At 37.7% G+C, this 25,767-nt stretch overlaps 1 protein-coding gene across 2 annotated transcripts; it reads left to right on the top strand.

Moving 5' to 3' along the window:
- The first annotated feature begins 171 nt into the window (after positions 1 to 171).
- kra (krasavietz) lies at positions 172 to 22,909 on the top strand. Of its 2 annotated transcripts, none has more exons than XM_053759982.1 (12): positions 172 to 593; positions 924 to 995; positions 12,350 to 12,526; positions 13,937 to 14,037; positions 14,816 to 14,881; positions 15,228 to 15,300; positions 15,771 to 15,936; positions 17,067 to 17,178; positions 18,774 to 18,905; positions 19,334 to 19,480; positions 20,276 to 20,471; positions 21,852 to 22,909. In XM_053759982.1, exons 2-12 carry the CDS (start codon positions 935 to 937, stop codon positions 21,878 to 21,880), a joined length of 1,260 nt encoding a protein of 419 aa, XP_053615957.1. In that variant the 5' UTR covers positions 172 to 593; positions 924 to 934; the 3' UTR covers positions 21,881 to 22,909. The 2 variants fall into 2 exon arrangements, with proteins under 2 accessions (XP_053615957.1, XP_053615958.1); XM_053759983.1 differs by lacking the exon at positions 172 to 593 and adding an exon at positions 653 to 766.
- The last annotated feature ends 2,858 nt before the right edge of the window (positions 22,910 to 25,767 follow it).

The raw sequence follows: 25,767 nt of genomic DNA on the forward strand, positions 1-25,767 counted from the left end.
AAATATCGCTTAAAGGTTTTTTTTATTTGTTTTTCTTCTATACTTTCGGTTTATTTTCTTGAACGCACGCTTAAAAATGAAAATTGAAACGTCAAAAGTGTCTATGGTGTTTTGTTTTTTCTGCCATTTTAGTCAAATAATTCCCATTCTATTGTGGTTTTTGTTAATTGTGTCGAAAAATTTATCAAATTTATTGTTGTGTCTTTAAAAATATTTTTACTTTTATTGAAATAAATACTATCCACATATAGTGGGCTAAATAAATTTGTTGTGGTTTACTCAACAACACATTTCTCCCTATTGGAGTGCTTTAGCCCGTGTGCTCTTATTTTCCTTTAAATTTCGGCCATTACCTATTCAGAAAATAAGTTTATAAACAGGGATCATCGTAGAAAATATTTTTAAAAAGAAAATTCAGATCCTCTACATTTGAATCGATCGTAGCGATTTACCGGAAATCCGGCGACTCCATACACGTTGTCTCTACCCAAGGGAATAGAGATTGTCGCTAAGCGTTTCTTTCTTTTCTGAACAGGCGCAGTCCAAGAGAACTCGCAAAAGGAGTAAAAGGCTCCTACATAACCTGTCACTACGTAAGTATCAGTGCATACATAAGTAAAATAGCTTGCGCAGCGCGATTTGCTTTCTACGTCGGGTCAAGGGACATTTGAGAGTCCTTGCTGAGTCACAGATAGTGATCCTTTTGTCTGATCGTGTAACTTTCTTTGTTGAACGTTGCGATCTCAGCAGACCCATCAATTTCGCAGTAAGTAGAGCAAATGGGCCGCCATAACGAAAAGGGGCGAAGTTCTAAGTTTGATATGAGCTGCGTGGCGCAGCGCGGCCGACGACCTCCGCCTAACGGGCACCACCTTTCGTGCCACTCATTCATTATCCTAATTTGCCACGTGTTTTTGTTTCAGCAATATATTGTATGAGTCAGAAGGTAGAAAAACCAGTATTATCGGGTCAACGGATAAAGACCAGAAAAAGAGGTGAGTTTCTATTTTTCTCGAATTTTCTTGCATAACATGTGTGTACAAAACAAGGTTGATGAGTTTGCTAATTTGGCACCTTGACCATGAATAGGTAGTTTAGAAATGGTGGTCTAGGGAAGCTTCAATTCAATGCAATTAGGTCACTTAACACAACACTATACATATAATTTAATATCATTTTATCACAAATTAACCCCTTTGTTTGTTTGCTTGTGATAATTTCTCTGTACCTAATATTTTTGGGCACACTTTACAAATCAAAATTTGTGAAATGCACTAAAATGATAAGTTTAAAGATAATTTCCATAAATAGGTACATTTTTTTTGTAAATTCTACATATATCTGCTAATGCTTGTAGGTGGAGTATACCTACTTCAAAATTCTTTAACTGAAATTGGCCATTTTAATATAGGTATTTGTTTAGATTTCCATTCTGATTCAATAATTGGAACGGAAAAGCCGGTTAAATTGAATATCAGCAAAAAACTATTTTTTCAGTGATTTTCCATCGTTGATATTGCCTTTAGAATGATGAGACTAACAACGAGAATTTTTTATTTGTCTTGTGGGACTAGCAAAAGTTATTATTTTTAATGATTGATTTTAATATTTTTGTTGAGTTGACACCATCATAAACTTTAAGCTGAAGATATTTTTTTATGACAATATTTTCAACTACCATTTGGACTCGATTTTACATAAATATGTTTTTACAAACAAGTTTGAATGTCTGTTCGGATGTCTGTTGCTTAATCACTTGGTTGTAAAACAAATTTGTAGGTATGCTATGTAAATATCACGAATTTCCTACAGGTGTGAACCCCTGGAATACTACTATGGCATACTAGCTAGTATGGCCATATGTTAATCAAATGACCTCACCATATGTTCTTGAGTTTGTAACCAAAGACAACATTGGTTCTGTTGCTAGAGGAAAATGTTTAATGAATCTGTAAGAAAAAATATTGCTATTTATGGCAGATCTGGTTGTAATACTGTTTGAACATTATTGTTGTTTTAAACTGTTGTAAAATCTCCAAATATTATTGTACAATTAGAAAAGATTATTTTAGATACCTACCTATATATTATTTACTCTAGATATAGTTTCATTGCACAACACCAAAACTAGTAATATTATTGAAAATTCACGTAATGTTGACTTTATTTTCTGAAATGTCTGCAAGAAATATGCCACAATTAATTATGAAATACTAGCTGCGTCCCGCCCGGGGTTTCGCTCGCGTGGAAATTATCGCGGGATAAAAAGTACCCTATGTTTTATTCCTGGTTATATTCTATGAGTGTACCAAATTTCATAACAATCTGTCCAGTAGTTTTTGAGTGAAATAGTATTACATCCTCACAAGCTATTACATTTATAAAATTTGTAGGATTTTTATTATCAACAGTTTAGTTTTTTTAGGACCCCTAGTCAGTTGTTACCTGTGATTTCTTCTTTATCCCTGTATCAGTGCTAATGCTGGATAAAAACCTATTTTTTTTGTTTTACATTATAATATTATCTACTTCATCCTTAAATAAAAAATAATGTAGGTATCTCCAAATAAGTTCAATAAATTCTATACATTTATAACTTTAAGTTGTTGCTTGCCTATGAGCATGAGCTTCACATTTTAGGAACAATGGGATAAATATTACCTCCATTCAGGTATATATGTTCCTGCCAAAGGTATTCAGTAATTACCTTGCTTGCATTTTTCAAAGAGATAAGCATTATCTTATTGAAAAAAAAAGAAACCTTTTCTTGTCGTAACAAAGGCTCCAGCATTTGCGCCGCAAACTGAGGCAAAGATCAACCGCTACACAGCATTCAGGCCTTTGAAAGTGGCATGCAATGGAGAAAGTAATTTCACACATTACCATTGAGATTAACACTAAAATGTACTCGTTAAATGTTGTATAATTTATAATTTACAGCGATACTTTTAATGCACTCTTCTTGCAGTCGGTGTGCACCAATCTTTAAAACGAATCTTCTTATTCATAAAAAATAAAACATAATATAAGCTAGTGTATGTGTATGTGTGTAGTGCTATATTGACATAAAATTTACAGTATTTTATGATAGCACTATACAAAATTTGCCATTGGTAGAACGAGACAAAACATACTTTAACTTAAATTAGGTACGCTTTGTCTTATATATATACGTTATAACGTTACACTCTTATATATATATATATAAGAGTGTAACGTTATAACGTATATATATATATATATATATATATATATATATATATATAAGAGTGTAACGTTGGTACAAAAATTACAATGAAATGAAATTTGGGGAAAGTTTTTACCTAGCAGTGGGCGGGAATCTGGTATGTTTACTTTTTGCAAGCATCTTCAGCTTCATGCCGTGGTTCATATTTTGTGAATTTTGGGATAAAAATTCCAATCCGTGCAAGTTTAATATGCCCCAGTTTCGACATCTACCTATGAATTCCATTTCTTCGAAGTTCTGCTCGGTTTTATCTTATCTTTTTTTTTTATCTCTTTCAAGCATTGACTCGTGTCCAATGCCAATCTTCAAAAAATACGGAAATAGTGTGCCTGATGATACGCTTTGCGCTAATTAAATAAAAACTTGTTATTTTTGTCACAGATTGCACATCTAGTTAGCAGCATCTCATAGTTACAAAAGGAAAAATATTTTTCCATACTTCCCTGTCCAAGTTTGCGAAACCCCACCGTCCTAAGAAAGACAGACTACTATGTACTAAAACATGTGGGACCATGAGATTTATGGCCAGGTGGTAGGGCTTCCCAAGGTCTTATAAATTGTATTATGCTAAAATTACCAGCAAGCGGTATTATCACAACATGGTGTGAGACACACTGTAACCTTATAAAAAGCCTTCAATAAAATCTATTTTTAATTTTTTATCTCGTAATGTGGCAGGTTTCAACTATCATATCTATAGACTAGTAGTTTAGTAAACTTTTTTTATGAAGATTCATAATTTCCTTTATAACTTTACTAGCGGCCTCGGTTTCGCTCTCGTAAAACATAATAAATTATACCTCTAAAACTTCCTCAGGAATCACTCTTATCTATTGGTCAAAACCGCATGAAAATCCGTGCAGTAGTTTTTGTGTTTATCGCGAACAGACGGACAGACGCTGTAGAGGACTTTGTTTTATAATATGATTAGTACCTACCTATATTAATCACATAACATTATGACGTCAACAGATCACTTATGATGCAATAATGCACGTACGCATGTATGCAAGTGTTAACAATGCGTACGGCTGTCCCACTTGCATAAGCTGGACGTCGACAATGCTAAGCCAATAGTTGTTTTTTATGTACGGTCAGCAATATATCATCCTACCTATTATCATTGCAAATTCACCTATGTTACCATCGTATCGAGTCCTGTACATACTATATACATGATATGCAATGGATTGCACATATGTATTTTAGTATTTGTAGCGTATAATATACCCATCATATAATATGAAGAAGAGAAAATTGTATTTTGTTGAACACTTTATGTCATTGCAAATTGGATTAAGATTGGTTTGGAGTATTTCCTTAATTTACAAATGCAAATATATTGTTTGATTGATTCCATGTATCAATTATGATATGATTGGGAAGGGAGTGTCGATTGAAATAGTAAATGAGAGAAATTCATGCCAGCTCCACACTGTCGTCGAACAGTTTGCTAAACTAAGGGGGATTGGGTATACATTGCTGGTTTTTCGGGTAGATAAAAGCACTGATACTAACTACGCAATGTTCACTACACTGACGCATTGTGTCTGAATTCGGCCGTTCAGGTCCCGACCTGGCATAACACATACTGTGCCGACCCAGTTTAAGCAGGAAATTGTCAAGTATAAGAATATATTATTCTGATCGTATCCATGATTTAATTTATTCAATCGTCCCCACCTATTTACAACGTTTGAAATATTTCCTTGAGTCTACATAACAAATGTCACAGGGAAAACAATAAATTCAAATGCTTAGGTAGTAGGTGCTGAGTTGATAAACACTGCGGCCAGCTGTTTACCTCAAGACATGGTGAACATACGAAGGTTTGTTTTGTTAATATTCTATAATGAGATTCAAATTGCTTTGGTATAAAAGCTGATTAGTTACGGTACACGACAGAATCGAATTCTCTGACAAAGCGAAGAAAAAGTGCTAAAAATTAAATCTCAATTCGATATCCGGCCGACCCAGATACTATGCAAATTATAACAAGTGTGTCGCACTAAACTAGGGTTGCCACCCTACGTAGAAAACATGGTATTTATTTTAAAATATTGCAAAAATATAGTATTTATGTGGAAATTAAGAAAACTTTATTAAATTTTTATACTTATATAATGTAATTTTTGGGGTTAAGCCTTTAATGACACGTGGAAATGAGAATCAATTTTTTTGGTTATAACAAAATTCTTATTCATTATTATTCACAACAACAACTGTGGCGCACAGTAAAGTGCGTTATTGATATTCAAGCAGTTTCATTTCTCTCTCATAATGCTACAATTCGCATGGATTGTGACTACAATGTGTAATTAAAAGATTCCTGGCAATTATATCGCAAGCCAGCCCCCAACAATCTATTTTACTGAACAGCGAAATACCTAACTAGATAGATTCGGTTGTGGTCAAGTGCTTAAGATCGTCCGCCTGTGTTGGAAAATTCCCAGGTTCGAATACCACTCGTGCCTTATTTATCTAACTCATATATATATGTATATATATATATATATATATATATATATATATATATATATATATATATATATATATATATATATAGCAGTTTTGATTGACCACCACTTGCTTCCGGTATAAGACTTATATTTGTTAAATGACGTCCTTGGAGAAAAGGCTGCGGTGAAGTTTGTTTCGCCGCTTCTTCACCCGATTCTTCGCTTTCGAAGCCGGCAGTAGACGTCAATAAGTGACGTATATCATCCTAAATTGAAAAGATCCTAATTAAAGAATTTTGAATTTGAAGGAAAACATCGTGAAGAAACCTGCACATTAGTTTACAATTTAAGTTCACTAGTGTGCACTATTTGCCACTAGAAGTCTGCAGGTTTAGGCGACTCGATTAAAAATCTGACATATGAGTTTCATTTCGAGTGTGTTATCAATAACACACTCGAAATGAAGAAGACAAGATGGATTGATAGCTTAAACTATTAGTTTTCTGGCATCAGATATTCAGTTTAGACCTATAGTACGTCTACTCATAATAAACTTTAACGTACGTAATTTAGTGCCTTTCTCATATATTGAATACAACTTTTAATAAATTCATATTCGCCACACTAACTTTTAAACGGTAGCTTTACCTTGTCGTTTGGGCCACGTTAATAAATGTTTTCTTTTTAATTTTCTTTCTGCATTTGCCTTGGTACAGTGGAACGCGTGTCTTCATGTTGCGGTAATAGGAGCGAATTTACCATGAATTTTGATAGGTGTTGTCCGTAAGTGTAGTCTAGACTCTAGACAGAATCCAGACAGACAGTGCGAAATTCAATAACTTTCAATAGGTATGTACCTGCTATAATGTAAGGGAGTCTTCACACTTATATATATTTTTATTAACGTTTCGGAGACCCATTTTGTTAGTAACGATATAAATTAAACTACCTACTTATAACATTTTAAAATCTTGGGGCGGTGAAAACCGTTGTCTATGAAATAAGGGTCTAGGGTAACAAGTAATCTCTGATCTGAGTATTTTCCCGGTTCCTTCCGCCGTCATCGAGCGTCTGAGCCCAGGGTCCACTTTTCTGTTTTTCGTTTCGTTTCCTCCACTTTGCAAGGTTCTCGTCTACTTTAGTTATTAGACAGACCAAGATTGTCACGCATATAATCCTTGACGATATTAAACCAGGACTTCTTGTGTCTGCCCCTTCTGCCAGGGCCGGGCCGAAGCGGCTAAACATTTGCTACGTAATTTTCTGGTTTACGTTACGTGGCCGTACCAGCAAAAGCAACACTCCAGGAATTTGTACAACGCCAAACACAGTCATCGACATTGAGCGATAGTTTTGTAGTGTGCTTAGACTACTCGAAATAAAATGCCAATGAGAAGAATGGAAGTAGAATAATTTATTTTACAATATTTACATATATTTATAGTACAACATTGATACTGCACACGTAATTCGCATCACGGCACAACTCGCGCGGTGGTGGGGAGCGCGCTGAACGGAGCGCGCGTCGCGTCGCGTTGTTTCTATTCCAACTGTTTGTGGGCTCCACATTATCCCCCTTCAAGCGAAGCGTACACAAGGTTTGATTACTCTTCCATGTCTTGATATCTTCGGCATAGTTGTTGTTTCCTGTTTTCCCGGCTTGACAATACGTGGTTGCGGCGCACTCGGCGTGTGAGCAGATAGTGAGCGCTGAGATGTACTCGTTGCTGGTGCGGGTTTCGAGGAGTGGGGATGGCTCGGTTGCGCGTTTGCCGCTACGTCGTCATCTTGCTTGATTATGTGTGCCGGTTTGAGTCGATCTATGGATATATTGGATGCTCGAAGTGGCAATTCAATCTTGAAATATTTGTTGTTTCGCTCTATCACTCTGTATGGACCGTCATATGGCGCTATCAAGGGGCTTCTCACAGTGTCATTGCGGACGAATACATGACTGCATGTTGATAATTCCTTATATACGAAGAGGTTCTTACTCGATGCGATTATTCTCTGTACAGGTGATAGAGTTGACATTGTTTCTGTGAACTGGCGGATGAATTGGGCGTCTTCATTCTTTGACTTTGTAGGTACAAAGAAATCGAACGGGACTCGTAGCGTAGAACCATACGTCATCAGTGCAGGACTAGTGTTGTCGTCACGTAGTGCAGTGCGTATGCCAAGCAAAACTGTAGGTAAATCTTCTATCCACCTTGTACTGGCCTCTCTTGCCATCAATGCCGCCTTCAATGTGCGATGGAATCTTTCCACTTTTCCGTTGGCTTGAGGATGATAGGCTGTAGTTCTTATGCGCCTTATGCCACATTTCTTCATTAGTGCATTGAACAATGATGACTCGAATTGCCGTCCTTGGTCCGTGGTGATTCGTAAAGGACATCCAAATCTCGATATCCATCCTTCATAGACTGCTTGAGCAACAATCTCGGCGGTGATTTCTTTGACCGGTATCGCTTCCATCCAGTTCGTGTTGCGATCGATGATTGTGACGAGGTAGCGGTATCCCTGCGAGATCGGTAGAGGTCCAACGATGTCTGTATGTACATGTTCAAATCTTCTTGCCGGTGAAAACTCGCCTAAGGGACTGACGACATGTCTATGAATCTTCGCACGCTGACAACCAATGCAGGATTTGGCCCATGTTCCGACGTCCTTGTTTATAGACGGCCAAAAATATTTTGAAGTCATTATTCTTCTCGTCGTGCGTATTCCTGGATGGCTTAATTCGTGTTGCGCTTTGAAAGCGGCATAACGAAAAGCTTGTGGTAGATACAGTCGATTTTTCCCTGTCGATGTCTCGTACGTGATAGGTTGAGTGACGCCTGTCAGAATTGTGTCGGCAAAAGTTAATTTCGGATGATTTTTCAAATCTTGTAGGGTGATATCTCTTTTCTGTTCTTGTGATAATTTTTCGTAATCTATGCATGTGAGTAGATCTATTTCTTCTATGCGTGACATGGCATCGGCTGCTAGATTTTTTTCTCCTTGTATGAACTTGATTCTTGAACAAAACTGGCTGATATAATGTAGTTGTCTCTCTCTTCTCGGTGTGTCACTGTTGCTCGGCGGTCTTGTTAAGGCGTTTACTAGAGGTTTGTGATCGGTGTAAATGGTCACTTCGCTCCCCTCTATAAGACGTCGTAGGTGTTTGACAGCGGTGTACATAGCTAGTAATTCGCGATCGTACACGCTGTATCGCCGTTGCGTCTCGCTCATTGACTTCGAGAAAAATGCGAGTGGTTTCCATACTTCATTTTCTTTTTGCTGTAGCACTGCGCCCAAACTGCAGTCAGACGCGTCGGTCAACAAAGATAACGGTGCACCGGGTACTGGATGTGATAACGTAGTAGCTTCGAGAACGCTTTGTCGGCATATATCGAAAGCTGTTTCGGCTTCAGTTGTCCATACTATCGGTGTCTTGTCGTTCTTCTTGGCGTTATGTAAGTATTTGTTTAATTCGTGTTGATGTTCGGCTTGATGAGGTAGGCAGTCACGATAGAAGTTGACCATGCCAAGAAATCTTCTAAGATCTTGCACCGTGTTTGGTTTCGGATAGTTAGAGATGGCGTGAGTGCGCTCTTCGGTCGGTGTTATCCCTTCCACTGAGACTTGATAACCGAGGAATTCAATCTTGTTTCTTCCGAATTCACATTTCTCGATGTTTAACGATACTCCATATTTACTTAGGCGTTCCAGGACAAGTTCTACGTGCCTTCTGTGGTCATCCGGATTATTTGAAAATACTAATAAATCGTCGATGAATGAGTAGACGATGTCATCCAAGCCTCGTAGTACCTCGTGCATAAATCTTTGGAATGTTTGGCTAGAGTTTCGTAGGCCAAACGTCATGCAGTTGAATTCGAAGAGTCCGAACGGTGTAATGATGGCTGTCTTTGCTTTATCTTCGTCTCGAATTGGGATCCAATAATATGCCATTTTTAAATCTAATTTCGTAAATATTTTCTTATTGTGCAATCTGTATGTGAAGTCTTGAATTCTCGGTATGGGGTAGCGATCGGGTACAGTCACGGCGTTAAGTCTTCTGTAGTCTCCACACACACGAAGTGAGCCATTTTTCTTTGTGACGACGTGTAATGGACTCGCCCATGGACTTTTGGATGGTTGGCAAATACCCATCTCCATCATTTTCTCAAATTCAATCTTGACCGCTTTGTACTTGTCGGGTGGGAGGGGTCGAGGCCGGGCGAAGAGTGGGGGGCCGGCGGTTTCGATGTGATGTGTGACGCTGTGTTTTGCTGGTTCCTTCACTGACATCGGGCGTAGTACTTCGGGATATTTTTTTAAGATATCTTGATATATGTGATTTTGGTCTATGATGTATACTGTGGGCTGATTGCTTGTTGTTTCTATGACTTCTATCTTCAAATCAGTGACGCTGTCTATGAGCTTCTTTTGATGTAGATCGACGAGTAACTTGTGACTTCGTAAGAAATCTGCGCCCAGTATGGATGTCTGTACGTCTGCAACGATGAATGTCCATTTGTATGTGCGACGAAGGCCTATGTTGAGATTTATAGTTTTCTCTCCGTAGGTTCGTATCGGCGTATTGTTCGCTGCGTACAACTTGTAGGTGTTGCTCGGAGTTTGGTTTCTGTTTTTCGCTGCTAATACAGATATGTCTGCGCCGGTGTCTACGAGAAAACGCTCTTTCGTGTTCAGCTCCCTGATGCAGAGGCGGTTACTCCCTTTAGTAACACCAACGCCCGCCACCGTCGATGTTGCTTCTAGTTTTCCGACCGTCGCCTAGCGCAGGGTGACTGGCATTTTCTGGCCTTATCACCGAAGCGATAGTGATACGAGCATTCCCATTCTGGGTCACCTGGTTTTCTTCCGTTTCTCGACTTCGATCTGGTTGATGATCTGTTCTGGCGTGGGTTTCTAAAGGGTTGACGACCACGAAATCTGGACCGACCTTCTTTGAGAGCGGCAATCTCAAGTGTAAGCTTTTCTATTTGTTTGCTTAAGACTTGAAATTGCAAGTTGTTTTGCGTTTCGCTGCTGCTTCTAGGGGTTGAATCTTCACGGACTTCTGCTACCGCTTGTTCTGTGTGCTCCATCATCTTGTCTGCCATCGTAGCCATGGTGTCGAGCGAGGATTCTGTGCTGACAGATAGCACGGCTCGTACTTGCGACGGCAAATGTCCCATCCACAGAACTTTCAGGGCGTCATCGGCGACTTTTGTTCCGGATAAATCTCGCATTACACGAAGAAGTTGAGAAGGTTTCTGTTCTCCCAGCTCTAATCCTCCTAGCAGCTTTTGGAATTGCTTGGATTCGGATTCTTCGTACACCGACAATAGTCTCTTCTTCAGCGCTAGATATTTTCCAGTGGATGGTGGATTGCAGATGATATCGTTCACTTGTTCGATGTCTGTTCTCTCTAACACGGCGACAGCGAGATTATATTTTTGATCTTCACTGGTCTTGTATGAAGATACCACGGCTTCAAATTGTGCGAACCACAGCTTAGGTTGGGCTCGCCAAAACGGCGGTATTCTTGACTGTAGAGAAATAGTTGACACTTCCTTTGCAACCGCTTCCGGAGAGGAGGACGCGTCAGAAAATTCTTCTTTCTTTTCCATTTTTATGAGATTTCTTCTTTTTTCGGGGTCACCAATTGTAGTGTGCTTAGACTACTCGAAATAAAATGCCAATGAGAAGAATGGAAGTAGAATAATTTATTTTACAATATTTACATATATTTATAGTACAACATTGATACTGCACACGTAATTCGCATCACGGCACAACTCGCGCGGTGGTGGGGAGCGCGCTGAACGGAGCGCGCGTCGCGTCGCGTTGTTTCTATTCCAACTGTTTGTGGGCTCCACAGTTTAATAACATGCCACATAATCTAGACTTTCGTATGTTTGCTATAAGTAATATCAATAAATAAAATGAACATAACACGACACGGCTAATTAAGAAGATAGCGCACAATGGCACGTATTTGATAATGATTTAATTGTGTAATGAAGTCTTTCCGCAATATAGATAATTTATGTTTAACGATGAGAACAACTGACAGTTATCTTTGAACAATTATTAATGCTAAGCAAACTTTAACCCAATCATTATTCCAAATTCCAATAGGCGCTTTTAGGGCATTATGTATCATGTAAGAAAGAAAAATTTAAAAGGAAACACAGGTAGTACAAATTGATGTTTAAAGAAAAAGCCGTGATGTGTTTGTTTTACCGTCTATGGGTATGCAAAAATCGATAAATGAGATGCAATGCTATCTACTAAATAATAACAAATCAGTAAAAGGTATTACAGTATAGGAAATTACAACAATTTTATCTATGTCTATCATTATAGAAAATCATTTAAAGTAATTTTCACAATTTCTTTCGAAATTTTATTTTCACATTTGTAACATTAGTATGAATGGACAACAAACCGCGCCTCAAGTTACCCCTACATAGAACTTTATGTAGGGTAACTTAAACGGTAAATTTGAAACGAATTTGGATAGCTACTTGCTGTTGTTGCCTGCACATTGTCGTATTTTTAGTCTGAACTATAATATTAAAATTATATACATATAATGTAAGTAGGATTATTTTCACGAGAATCAACTTAAATGTTTCTTTTCCGCCCATAGATGAAAAAGAGAAGTACGACCCGAACGGGTTTCGCGATGCCCTCGTGCAGGGTCTCGAGCGCGCCGGGGTCGACCTGGATGCGGCTTACAAGTTCCTAGACGCGGCCGGGTCCAAGCTGGACTACCGCCGCTATGGGGAAGTCATCTTCGACGTCCTCATTGCCGGCGGTCTGCTTCGTAAGTATTTTCAATTAATAATTAAACATATGGAACACTCACGTGTATTCTCCGCTTGCCAGTAGCTAGTGAAACTGTTGGATAAATAAGACGTGTACGAGCGAACTCCTACATTTTCATTATATTTTTAATACGCTGACAGCGGCGAATTGTTTTGCATAAACAGTGGCAATAAATGAGTCTTACGACATACATGCGTCACTCGTTTCTTTTAACATTTCTTGATATCAAATGTGGGGGTTCTGATCTCACATTTTAGTCCGGCTCGAAGGACCAAAGCTCGCTCGTACAGGACGATAGCACGTTAAGTCCTTGGTCCCGGTTATATTTGCAGTAGTTAAAACGGAGCCCATTGCGAATTAACGCGCAATGGGCCAGCGGTGGCGCAATGGCCCATACTCCTTATTCATCCATGAGGAAGGCCTGTGCCCCAGCAGTGGGGACGTTTAAATGGCTTTTGATGATGAATAATAAACGATTTTGTTCAAAATTCAGGGCAAGTCTTAGAACCCGATATTTTCCAAATATTCACTAAACAGTATCTAGAAGGTAGGGTCAATGTATCACGGGTCCCCGTCGCGCCGAGTCGTCGACCTCGGCATGACGTTAATTAAACCATTTGAATCTCTCGATGAGATGAAATTGATCTTCAACACATGCCAATTGTTGCGGGTTGTGATTAATTAGCATATATGTAAGCCTATGTGTTTGTTTTAATTAAATAGTTTAGATAATTATTTATTTCGGTCAAAAAGACACCACAGTACAGACAGTAAGTACAGGAGTCTTAAAAGTTTTGTTTGTCCCTATGTATGCTTAGATCTTTTGAACGAAACGGATTTTGATGTGTGGTTTTAATCGAGCAAAGCCTGTAGGGGTCGTTAGTACTGTATGAAACTTTTAAAATTCAATTAAATTCTTTAATAATAAATAAGTAGCTTTTAATTGAAAACTAGAGATGTTTGGATGACACCAAAGAAAAATTTTTTGTTACTTATTCACGCTCAAACGGCGGGGCCAATTTTCATGTTATTTTTTTAATGATACATTAGATTACCATATAGGGTATTTTTTATCCCGAAAGTACGCGATTCCTATAAGATTTGGTAAAAAAAATCTGATAGTCAATGGCGCTTCATGAAGTAAACATGAATAAGTTTATGAAGTGAGCATTTTTTAAAAATTCACATGGAAGACCACAGAGTGCAATAGTTAAATAAATTGGACAAATTGTTTAGATGTACTTGACCAAATAGATTTTTTTAAATGATGAAAAAATTAGGCTAGAGTCCTGAATATTAAATGTGGACAAAACATTCGTTCGTTCATATCTGAGTAATCGTCTTATTTCTCCTTAATTTATCAACTTGTGGACATAAACTTAGTTTTTTTTTTCTTGTCTATTGCCAGTGCCTGGCGGCTCGGTGTCTATGGACGGCGAGTCGCCCAAGACCAACACATGCATCTTCGCGGCCAACGAGGATATGGAGACTATGCGCAATTTCGAACAGGTATGTACTAGATATACCATAGATAAACTATACTATTATAGATAACTCGTCTTGTTTTATCATGATGTATGATAGATTATCATGCATCATGAGAGAACAAGACGAGTTCATGATAGAATGTAGAAGGTTTGCCATTGCCTTCTCCATTTCACACACAAGTTAATAATCAACAAGTGTGCAGGTTTCCTCACGATGTTTTCCTTCACCGGAAGCAAGTGGTGGTCGATGAAAACTACTTTCAACGTTTTTTAGAAAAACTTTGAATATTTTTTGCTTAGTAACTATATACACTAATTGGGTCCCTATGATTAGTTACTTATTAAAAAATATATTGTTACTTTGTTACTTATACTATACTAGCTCTTGTCTGCAGCTTCGCCCGCGTTCACCCGTTTAGGAATCGAATTTCGAAAAATCCATTCTTATCGGACGTATCTTAGTCAATAATACGACAGATCGCTGTAATATTAAGTTGATTTAAAAATAGAAGAATATTTTTATGGCGTCTTGGTGAGCCAGCCCGAATTATCATTTATTTATTCTAAATACAATGGTAATCGTCATTACATATTGCATATAATGCTTATATAATTATTTGTCTGTCATGAAAACCTTTATTTTTATTTAAGCTGTTTTTAAATGATGAAAAAAATGGCTAGAGTCCTGAAACTCATGTTGAGAATACCCTTTCTCGTTCAATTTTTGCTGATAAACCATTATTATAAATATTATCTTCTTATTTATAACACAATTGTGATGTGTGTCTGTCCGTTTACAGGTGTTTGTGAAGCTGATGAGGCGTTACAAATACTTGGAGAAAATGTTTGAGGAGGAGATGAAAAAGGTATGAAATTTCTGTAGATTTTTGTAGCAATAAAAAAATTGAACTTTTTCTAGTGTGTTCATTAATTATTAACATTAGTAACTTTTTCTATAGTGTTCATTAATTATTAACATTAGTAAATGATATTACGACCACCGCGCCATCTAGTAGTCGACGTAGAGTTTGCTGATAGTGTATTTCCGGCTTAAGATGGCGCTACAGTCAAATCTTTATTGATTACTTTCATATGTAGCGGAAAAAGTGGTAATACTTTAAGGTCATCATCATCATCATCTCTTTCTCTCTCTTTTCGTAGTAAAAAAACTGTTTCACACACTATTTTAGCATATTGTTTTGTTATTTGCAGGTCCTGGTTTACCTTAAGGGCTTCGAACCTCCGCAACGCATCAAGCTAGCCCGTATGACTGCCCTTTGGATTGGTACATATGGATTTCTGTTTTCTCTCTCTCTCTCTCTCTCTCTGTCTCTGTCTCTGTCTTATACTCGCGTGGTGTCGGTCACATTCCTGGCCGTGACTCCGCAAAGTCGCAAAGCAGTTTTAGTGAACGCTACTGTTTGGGTGAATGAGCATCTGTTGAAGGATAACCTGGCTCTGGACTTTAAAGGTGGCTGTGATGCCTCAAAGCCAAAGATCCACTTGAATAAGCCTTAAAAATTCGAAGATTGCGCTGTTGAAAATAGCTCCATATAATTTTTCTTAATAGCATGTTTACGTGTCCCACTGCTGGGCAAAAGCCTCAATATCACCAAATGATGAAAAACACGGCTAGAGTCCTGAAACTCAATGTTGATAAAACATACTCGTTCAATCTGCGCTGATACCAAACAGTCACACACAACATACAAGTTACAACATGAATATGTCTACAACCCTCTCATGTGTCCACAGGTAATGGTTGTGTGCCCCCCTCAGTGCTGCTGGTCCTGGTGAATGAGCACCTGCTGAAGGACAACCTGGCGCTGGACTTCGTGCTGGAGGTGTTCTCCACCGTGAAGCAGGAGAGGGGCGTGGCCTCGCTCGTCACCGCTTTGAAGAAGGGGCAACTTGAAGGCAGGTCTGTATCATTTGTTATAACTAATGAAATATTTATTAATTCGAACAATATGAATGGTGTTATGGATAATAGTTATATGTGATGGTTGACAATTCTAAGCCTTAGAATATAGTAATGTTATATACCCATATTGAATCTAATTCAAATTAAAAACTTTTATTCAATTTAGTATGATATACATCACTTATTGACGTTAAAAAATACTTAGGCTTCCAAAGCGCAGGTGAAGAAGAAACGGCAGAACAAACTTCACCGCAGCCTTTTCTCCAGTAGCTCTTATACATATATTAAAAATTAAGAGGACGAATTTACATTATTACTAAATGATATACTGTTTGCTAGATTTGCTGTACATTGAGATAGCTTGAGTCAGTTTCCTTATGAAATTTACCTATATTTTATAATAAACAGATAATATTCCTCTGCATTATATCAACGTCCACATCTTACATAGATTGATGTATAAATGCGAGGATAAAACATCGCAGCATTGTACTGGCCCGCCGTACCGTTGCGGCGACGTCATTAATGTCGCTACATATAAAATTATATTTAAAATTATGAATACGAACTGTATGTACTGTTCCAGTATGGGAGGACTGATCATCCGTTTGGTGCTTCCCAAAAAGTAGTCATTAATACTTCCCAAAATGAATTCGAATATTGTATGTAAGTGACATACAATTACTGACAATACGGGATTGCATTCTTTGCTTCAGTAGAATCACAGGCTTAATATATCTAAATGAGATAGATTTCTAGACCCATATCATGTAAAGCGACATATTGAGTCTTGCAAAATTAATGGTATGTTATGATGTATGTTTGTCCTTCACCGGAAGCAAAGTGGTGGCCTATGAAAATTACCATACATAAGTCACGTTGACATCCGTCTACGGATGAATGTAGAAGAACGTAGAATATGTATGAAGTAATGTTTAAACTTATAGAAAACATGTACAATGTAGCTACACATACTCGTGTCATCGCAACGCAGCACAACCGAGCAATGGGGCATGGCTCTAAAGAATTTTGAATTTGAGCTAGTATTGCCAAATTATCGATAGTTTAACAATACTATTGATATAGAACGATAGTATTGATTTACATAACTAGTACATCCGTTGCAGACTGCTGGAGTTCCTGCCGCTGAACCGACGCAGCGAGGACGTGCTGGCCAGCATGTTCGCGCTGCGCGGCCTCGCGGAGCTGCTCAAGCTGCATCGCGCGCAGGCCAGCCAGGTCTCTTTGTGTGAACCATCATTATTGTGATTCCAACATCATATGATTCAACATTTTTGGAATTTAACATTAGTTCAGAAGGTTTTTGGAAAGAAGAATATTGGTATTTAATAATGATATTTAAAAAGCCGTGCATACTATATATGGTGTTATGAGCTCGACCCAAAGTAAATTCCGAAAGTTATGAAATACTAAATCGAAGTTATAATATTTTATGAGTATAGAAAAACATGTAGAACCCAAGTCAATCTTGAAAAAAAATGACTTTCCATCTCAATCATAATTATTTTCTCCATATTCTGTGTTATGTCTGCATACGATTAGAGCCGGTCCGAGTAGTGTGCTGGGCCCGGTGTCGAAGTGTGCTATAATAACGTACGGCTATTGGGATCACGGTTTGTTGTCACTGATACAGACTAGCCCAATTTTTGTACTACATTTGAATCCGAGTCTCATTTTAAGCACTTGGGGCGAAGATATAAAATCCTGAACCTTAGTCACCTGAATTACAGGTTTATCTGACACCTATTGTGGATGTCAATCTCCGATCTAACAATTTTGTCTATTCTTATATTTTTAGCCAATATTTACGGATTGTTACATAATATCTATATATATATCCGAAGTGGTGAGATACTGTATGTTGGTAGATCTTTTATGTGAAACTTCCAAGTGAATTTTAACATTTATTGATTTTGTATGGGGACACTTGTACCAGCACCAGACAGGTGATCAGTACTCCTATACTGGGACTGTTTCACCCAGATATTAACATTTATAGAAATGTTTATATTAACTTTGCATAAAGGATCTACCACAAACACTGTACTATGGGTACTTAATTTGAAGTAGGGATGAGCGTCGAATGGACCTATAGACGGTTAACAATGCATCGACGATTTGACGTTCCACCGTCCTTGCGTCGACTAGTTGAATTATTCGCGGCGAACGATGAACGAATTAACTTCAAGCGACTTTGAACTTTACTTGCGTAGAAAAACAGTCCAGTTTTGATTGATTCGTAGAACTTAACATACCGTTCAATTTAAACGTGGACTGAACGAAAACGTGACGTCGACTAGTTGATAAATTCAACTATAGTCGATGAACGTTCATAGACTGTCTAGTCTCGGAAAGTGCGTCGACGACCCACTCCTAATTCGAAGTTTATTTACGACTTCGAATGTATGTATACGTATTTTGTAACACCTTGTATAACGCTTGTTACTTCACTTCAAAACCATAATCACAGTCCTACTTCCTGCGAAAGTTTGTGACACATGTTCGGGGAGTACGCGACCTGCAATGTGGTGGTGTTTTAAAATGAAATAAATAAATATATTAGGACAAATCACACAGATCGAGTTAGCCCCAGAGTAGTAAGTTTGAGACTTGTGTTGTGGGATACTAACTCAACGTGTGGGTGAATGTTTGTTACTCTTTCACGCAAAATCTACTGGACCGATTGTTATGAAATTTGGTACACGGGTAGAATATAACCTGGAATAACACATAGGGTACTTTTTATCCCGAAATTGCCCCGGGGCGCATCTAGTTGTCAATAAAAACGTCGTTATTGATGTGAGTGACATCAGGAGGCGCGGCGCGAGCTGACGCAGGCGCTGCTGGACGAGCTGGCGGACGACAAGCCGGTGCGGGATCTGATCCAGGAGCTGCGCGACATGGCGGCGCGCCACGCCATCCCCGACCACGAGGTCGTCGGCATCGTGAGTATGCCGTGTGCTACAGGGGGCCCTGGACTTGCTTGGGTGCAGAACAAACTGGAAAAACTCTCAGATGAGAAACATGATAAAGACACTTCACTTAGAGGTTACACAGTAGAAAAAATAATTTAGATAATATAGAAAAATAGAAAATCAATATATAGAGTAACCATTTCAACTAGTATCGTATCAGAAAAAAAATAAATTATTCTAAATTTGATTTGAAATTCTAATTTCAAAATGATGATACCCGATGACGAGTCAGAGAGTGGTCAGTTACGTCGCGACGACTACACGGCAGAGTGTTTCTGCTGTCTGGCCGATCGCCTCTTACGCTTTCAACTCCATGTCGACACGGCAGCCTGATAGAAAACCCGACCTTATTGCCGTCCACAATAGTCTACAGTTGGTTGACGAGGGTATATTTACAGATATGGCAGTGCGTGATGTCGCGCGGAGAATGGAACAAGAAGGAGGAGCTGCTGGCGGAGCAGGCGGCCAAGCATCTGCGGCACTACACGCCGCTGCTGGCTGCGTTCGCGCAGAGCGCCAAGGCGGAGATTGCATTGCTCACCAAGGTCTGTTTTACTTTTATTTCCAACTGATTATATTCTACCCGTGTACCAATATTTATTACAATCGGTCCAATAGATTTTGCGTGAAATAATAAAAATCTGAATACACTGCTCACAAATTTTGCATTAGTAGAATTCTTGTCTTTTTCAAAATTCTCCTTTATTAGCAAATTTACGTGCATTTATTATATATTCATTTAATCCTAATTTGATACTGTGTCTTGTGAACCGAAAGGTCATTTTTGAAGGCTGGTTAGATTCACATTTTGAGAAATGCACATTTTACGTCAGTTACTTTTTGTATTGGATTTCCTTCATCAGAATCAAGTACACTTTCAAGTACTATTTCATTCTGATGAAGGAAACCGGGAAAGGTGATGTATTAATGTCCAAAAATTAAAAGCTTAGAGCCATTTCGTGTCCAAGTCGTTTCACACGTCTTTCCTACTTTTGAACCTCACGCCATCTTAACTTCTAGCTCTATCTTTCTCTAACCTTATCTCTCTCTTCCTAATGTTGTCATCTTACATTAATATCATTGTCCATTAATATCATTACACGTTAATATCATGTCAATTATTCATTAATATCATTACACGTTAATATAATTACAAGAAATTACACATATAATTTAATATCGCCACACAAGTCCATTCTCGGTCACTAAAATTACTTGAAGACATTTGTACCCCTTACAGTTAAAAAGATTCATCGAAGAAAAGCTATATATGAAAAAAAAAAACATTTCAACTATCTGTGGCAGATTTCTCAATGTCCTTTTAAAAATTATACTTTAAGGTGCAAGAGTACTGCTACGAGAACATGAGCTTCATGCGCGCGTTCAGCAAGCTGGTGCTGATGCTGTACAAGACCAACGTCCTCTCGGAGGAGGTGATCCTGCGCTGGTACCGCGACCCCAACTCCAGCAAGGGCAAGCTCATGTTCCTCGACCAGATGAAGAAGTTCGTCGAGTGGCTGCAGAGCGCCGAGGAAGGTGCGTCTGCGTCTCCATATATTCTTATAATGGCTCCATATAGAGGATAACATATTATAAAACAAAGTCCTTTGCCGCGTCTGTCTGTCTCTCTGTCTGTTCGCGATAAACTTAGAAACTAATGCACGGATTTTCATGCACTTTTCTCCAATAGATAGTGTGATTCCTGAGGAACGTTTAGGGGAAAGGAAATAGGGCTTCATGGAAGTTGATTATATATGCGAAAGTAAGTTTGTTACTCTTCAAGTTCCTCTACTCAACCAATCGTTTTGAAATTTTGCATACATATTATTTAAAGTATGGAGAAGGACATTAAAGTGCCTTTCGTCCCGGAAAAATAACTGTTCCCGTTGGAAATTCATGCAGGCGAAGTCGCGGGCCAAAGCTAGTATTATTATATTAAAGAGCAAGAAGAGTAGATAAAAGGTTGGAAGTACAGTCAACATGAAGTCACTGCATGAACCTCTATGAAGCGTAATAGCAGAGTTTGCAATGTATTTGGGTTGATGTGCTGTTGTCTGTACAAGCGGCCTTATCGCTAAAGCAGTTCCTTACAGGCAACCGACAGGTTGGACTTAACATGTAGAAAGAGAGTAGATATGGATTAGAATTAGCGAAACTAGAGCTTACGTCTACCAACAAAAAACTATATATGATATGTATTTTATATTACCTGCAGTGTTTAAATGCATACAACATCTTATGCACTCGATAGTTTAATGGAGAGTGTAAAGTGCCTGTGAAAGTAATTTCAAAAAACTTGTAGCTAAAAATACGTTGTCTACACCAAGAAATTAGTTAACCCTAGCTTTTTTATTATTTGTTAGTCTGTGAACCCTTGCATGTTAGGGCTGCACACGATTAGAGCCGGCCTCAGCATCCTGCTGGGGTCGGTGTCGTGGTGTGCGACAGTAGCGTGTGGCTCGTCCGCGGTCTAGTGTTCTCACTCTGACTGTTCCCACTGACCACACGACAATATTAATCGTATAAAAGCAAACACAGCTATTCCATTCGGGATCTCCGTATCAAGTAAAAAAAGGATATCCTTTTTTGTATTTGTTGTATTTTTAACAAAATACAACGTGTATAGGTTGTATTGTGTTTCTTTATTGCAATGACACGAAAATGTATGTATGTTAGAAGATCAACTGCTTTATTATCGAGGTTTTTAAACTGAAAATTAAATTTAGAAGGTACATTCGACAGCATGCGGTAATATGAGTGAATTTTTATTTATGATGAATTTGGGTAGGTTGGTATGCTGTTGACTGTACCTATAGAAACAGAATATATCCTAGATATTTGTTAACCTATCTGTATGCATCAATTCAGTAATATTGTCATTATAATAGAAATGCTAATATGATATTGTAATTTCAGAATCCGAGAGCGGCGAAGAAGAGGATTAGTGTAAGAGCAGCGAGTGAGACTGACAACAACCGCGCCGTCCACACACACACACACACATCATGTTCACACACACAACACTTGCCAGCGGTGGACCTACCATGCATATAATTGTAAAGTTTGACTTGAGAATTGATCGAAAAAAAAACATAAGATTTTTCCATTTTCGTCAACACCTACATACTCGAAAATTAAAAAATTGGATCTCAAGTCGAATCTTGATTAAAATATCGTCGTATTTGATTAGTCACAAATAACAGAATGTCTAGTTTTAATAATAACAGCTGGTTGGCGCCGTAATCGCAATCTCAATAGTCTAATGTGTATTTTGTTTGAATGTATGAATAATTGATACGAATGATGCAAAAAATAAATGATTGACAGAGGTGCTAAGTTTCTGAAAATGTGCATTTTTGTAACAGAGTTGTGCGAGTGTGTCAGTTTATATGGAAATAAAAGAGCACCCGATTCACAATGACGTGTACATTGAAATAATGTGACAATGGCGCCAGCTAGATCAACGTAAATCTCTAAACATTACAAGGTTTATAAACACTGCCGATATTAACTTTATTTTACAGTAGAAATGTTTAGTTTTCTTTTTTAATCCCGTGGCTTTGTATAGGTTTACAAATCTTGTTTATATTAGTATAACAAATGTAGACAATATCTTATACCAAGTACCTAGTGCATAATTTCATGCAAGAAACACCATCACATGTTATCATTTCATACAAAAATATCATCAACAGCATGTTCGATCGAGACTTGTCTACCATTTGTGATGCGGTTTAGAGATTGATTTCATCGGCCAGCGCTGGCAAGCGGCAGACTCCGGACGGACGGCGCTGCCCGCGTTCCGCTCACCAAATAATAAGTGTACTTTAATAAATAATAATAAACAACACGAGCTAAGCGGGCGTTTTTTTCTACAACTATATAATATCATTTCTAAAGTAACATGTTGAGGAGATACAATATTTTTTATTCAATTTTTTTAGGAAAATTCCAATAAATAGTGGTAACACGCACTTGGTGTTTTATTTTCACGCATTTTCCATTTAAACTAAAAAAATGAATGAGATTAATGAGTACAAATTGAACACATTTACCGCTTATAATGCCAGATTAAAAATTATGAATAAAAATTATAATATTAAAATATTAAATGTAGTAGATATGACAGACCAATTTTATGCAAGGCATTTTCTTTGAAAGAAACTATTATTATTTTATTACATGAGGGTACTCATCCATATTGTTGAGTTGACACGTACTACCATTGTCTCTACTGACACACGAGTTAAAAATTTAGATATAGATATTTAGGTATGTATCTATAATTTATATTACATAAATGGTGTCAGTGCCGTCATCTTTCGATTTTCAAAGTGGAGAGTTTTATAATCGGGGCGGTTGGTATTACTATTCAATCTCAATTCTACCAAGCCCGCCATACAGCTAAACGTGATGTTCCTTACTTTAGTAACTCTGTCAACCCCATACCGTACAAAGAAGTAAAACAGAATATGTAAAAAATATTGTCGTTTTTCACACTAGAAATGTTATTGCTCTCATTATTTTAGTAGGCGCAAAAATGTCGTTAAATTCTAGACTTGAACGACAGTCGCTCCATTGAACACAGTCCGGTTTTAGCACAATGACAAAACATGAAAATGGTCCAACCGCCATCGAATTGCGAGGGGATAGGGCTTCCGGGGCATTGAAGACTTGTTTAACGGCTCAGCTCCCCTCGTTTCGAATCCCAAGGCCACTTCAAGGCCAAACTTGGTCAGGTGTTCGAAAATACTAGATTTCTAACTGTTAGCAATTTGGTTACCGAATCTTGGGGCAGCTGCGATACTGCGCACACCTGCGTGTTCCCAGATGCTCAGATACAATGGATGAATACGGTCTGCGTTAGTGATATGGTCAGCAAAAAAAGTCTTTTCAAGTCGTTTGAGTGTTCTGTACGTCTATTGAATCTGTTGAGTCTATAAGCTGGAAGGTAAAATTATAGTGAAGTTCAGCCTATTCAGAGGTACATTTAATGCCATCATGATTGTTCATCTTATTACCTACTAATCATGCTCATACATAGGTCATGTTAGCTTTTACCCACGGGTTGTTGTGTTAATATAATAATGTTGTCGCCAACGGATTTCTTTCAGAATTCGTATTAACCCAATGTATAGTCTACTGAAAACCTAACATTTAAATTATAAGTATTTTATTGTAATTAAACGATATTACGTTCAAAGATCATCAGAATTTACTCCACGACAAGACATAATGAGGTAAGTATCAACATGATATGAATACACTTCAATCTTACTGTTTAATATTATAAGAACCTACTATAAACAGTGAAAATATTGCAAGGAATATAACCCTGCACTCCCTTTGTTTTTATTTATATTGCAAGTTCGTGCGTGTGTTTCATTCCGCATAATGATGGCAGGACCACCGGCAGGAGAGATAAAGGCACAAAGAAGCATAAACATGTTTTTATTTATTCATTCATTCATAACTTCAATTTGATTCACAGTAAAAAATAATAAAAAAATAAAAAATAAAACTCTTTAAGACGAAATTTAGATTCATTTAACTAATTATATGATGAAATTATGCAAGCAAAAGTATTTATTTGTGGGTGTAGGAATTCAGATAAGATTTTCACAGCTAGCATAGTTGGGTTTGACGCTACAGCGCAAAATGCGCACTTCTCATTCTAGTAAGTAATATAATATATTTCGCAACTAACATTTTGAATTATGAAGACTTATAAAAAGAAAAAATACATTCCCATTACGGGGTTTATATGCAACACATACCTACTTAATCATGTTAGACACTATTATTTACTTAGTTATCCATGTACTTACCGCATTTTGCGACAATAGCTCATTTTGCGTAGTGTAATTAGGCGCCAAACCCGCCATGTTTATCGCGTAAGGTGACACCATAAACATGGGACACCTAAGAACCGTACATAGTCTGTAAGATAGAAAGAAATCATTTATTCGGCAAACACATAAAATCCAAACATTAACACTTAAAGGTAAAGTAACGAATATAGATCGAATACAATAATGTACAGTGTTTGTAATGTACAGGTTACTGCAAATCAATGGATCCGTAGAAAATTAGAAATTATTACCGTCACACAAAGATTTTGAATGTTCAGTAGTTAAAACATTACATAGTTCTATAGAAATAACAAAATCCCTATCCCAATTTCATACGAAGAAAAAACTGTTCCCGAAGAAATTTAAGCGGGTGAAGCTGCGGGTGAACAGTTAGTGCTTAATATTTCACCCGTACGACGCCGGGGCGGGCTACTAGCAATTAATTTAATAGTCTTATCTTTAATTATTACCTTTTCCTCATTTTTATCATGATTCCCAGTTTATCAGTTTTCCAGTTAACACAGCAGGGTCGCACAGTTATTCCATCAATCAAAGCTAGTAATTTTCCTACACAACAAAACTATGTGATAGAAAGTATTTGAATGTGGTCAATAATGTGAAAAAACAGGTGTGGCGTTTTATAGACTGGTCCCAAACTTGGTAATTTATTGTCATCATCAGCTGACATAGAAAAATAGGGAAATAATGGAATATTTTGTACCTCATTTATGTTTTATGTATAGGCTTTTTTGTTAGAATCAGCGAAACTAACTGTTTAACACGGTAAAGTTTAAACTTTTGTTTCATGTATAATTTTTTATAGATATGTATTTTTAGTAGTAAATATCATTTTGTAATTTAGTAACATCTTCTCTTCTCCATGACACATACTTAATCGAGAAATTAACATGGAATTTTTCAAAAACGCGCGTTAGGATTCATTCAGGGCCGGCTACCGTAGCGCTGGCTCCACATTAACG

This window comes from Plodia interpunctella, chromosome 19, assembly GCF_027563975.2.
Source record: "Plodia interpunctella isolate USDA-ARS_2022_Savannah chromosome 19, ilPloInte3.2, whole genome shotgun sequence".
NCBI lineage: Eukaryota > Metazoa > Arthropoda > Insecta > Lepidoptera > Pyralidae > Plodia > Plodia interpunctella.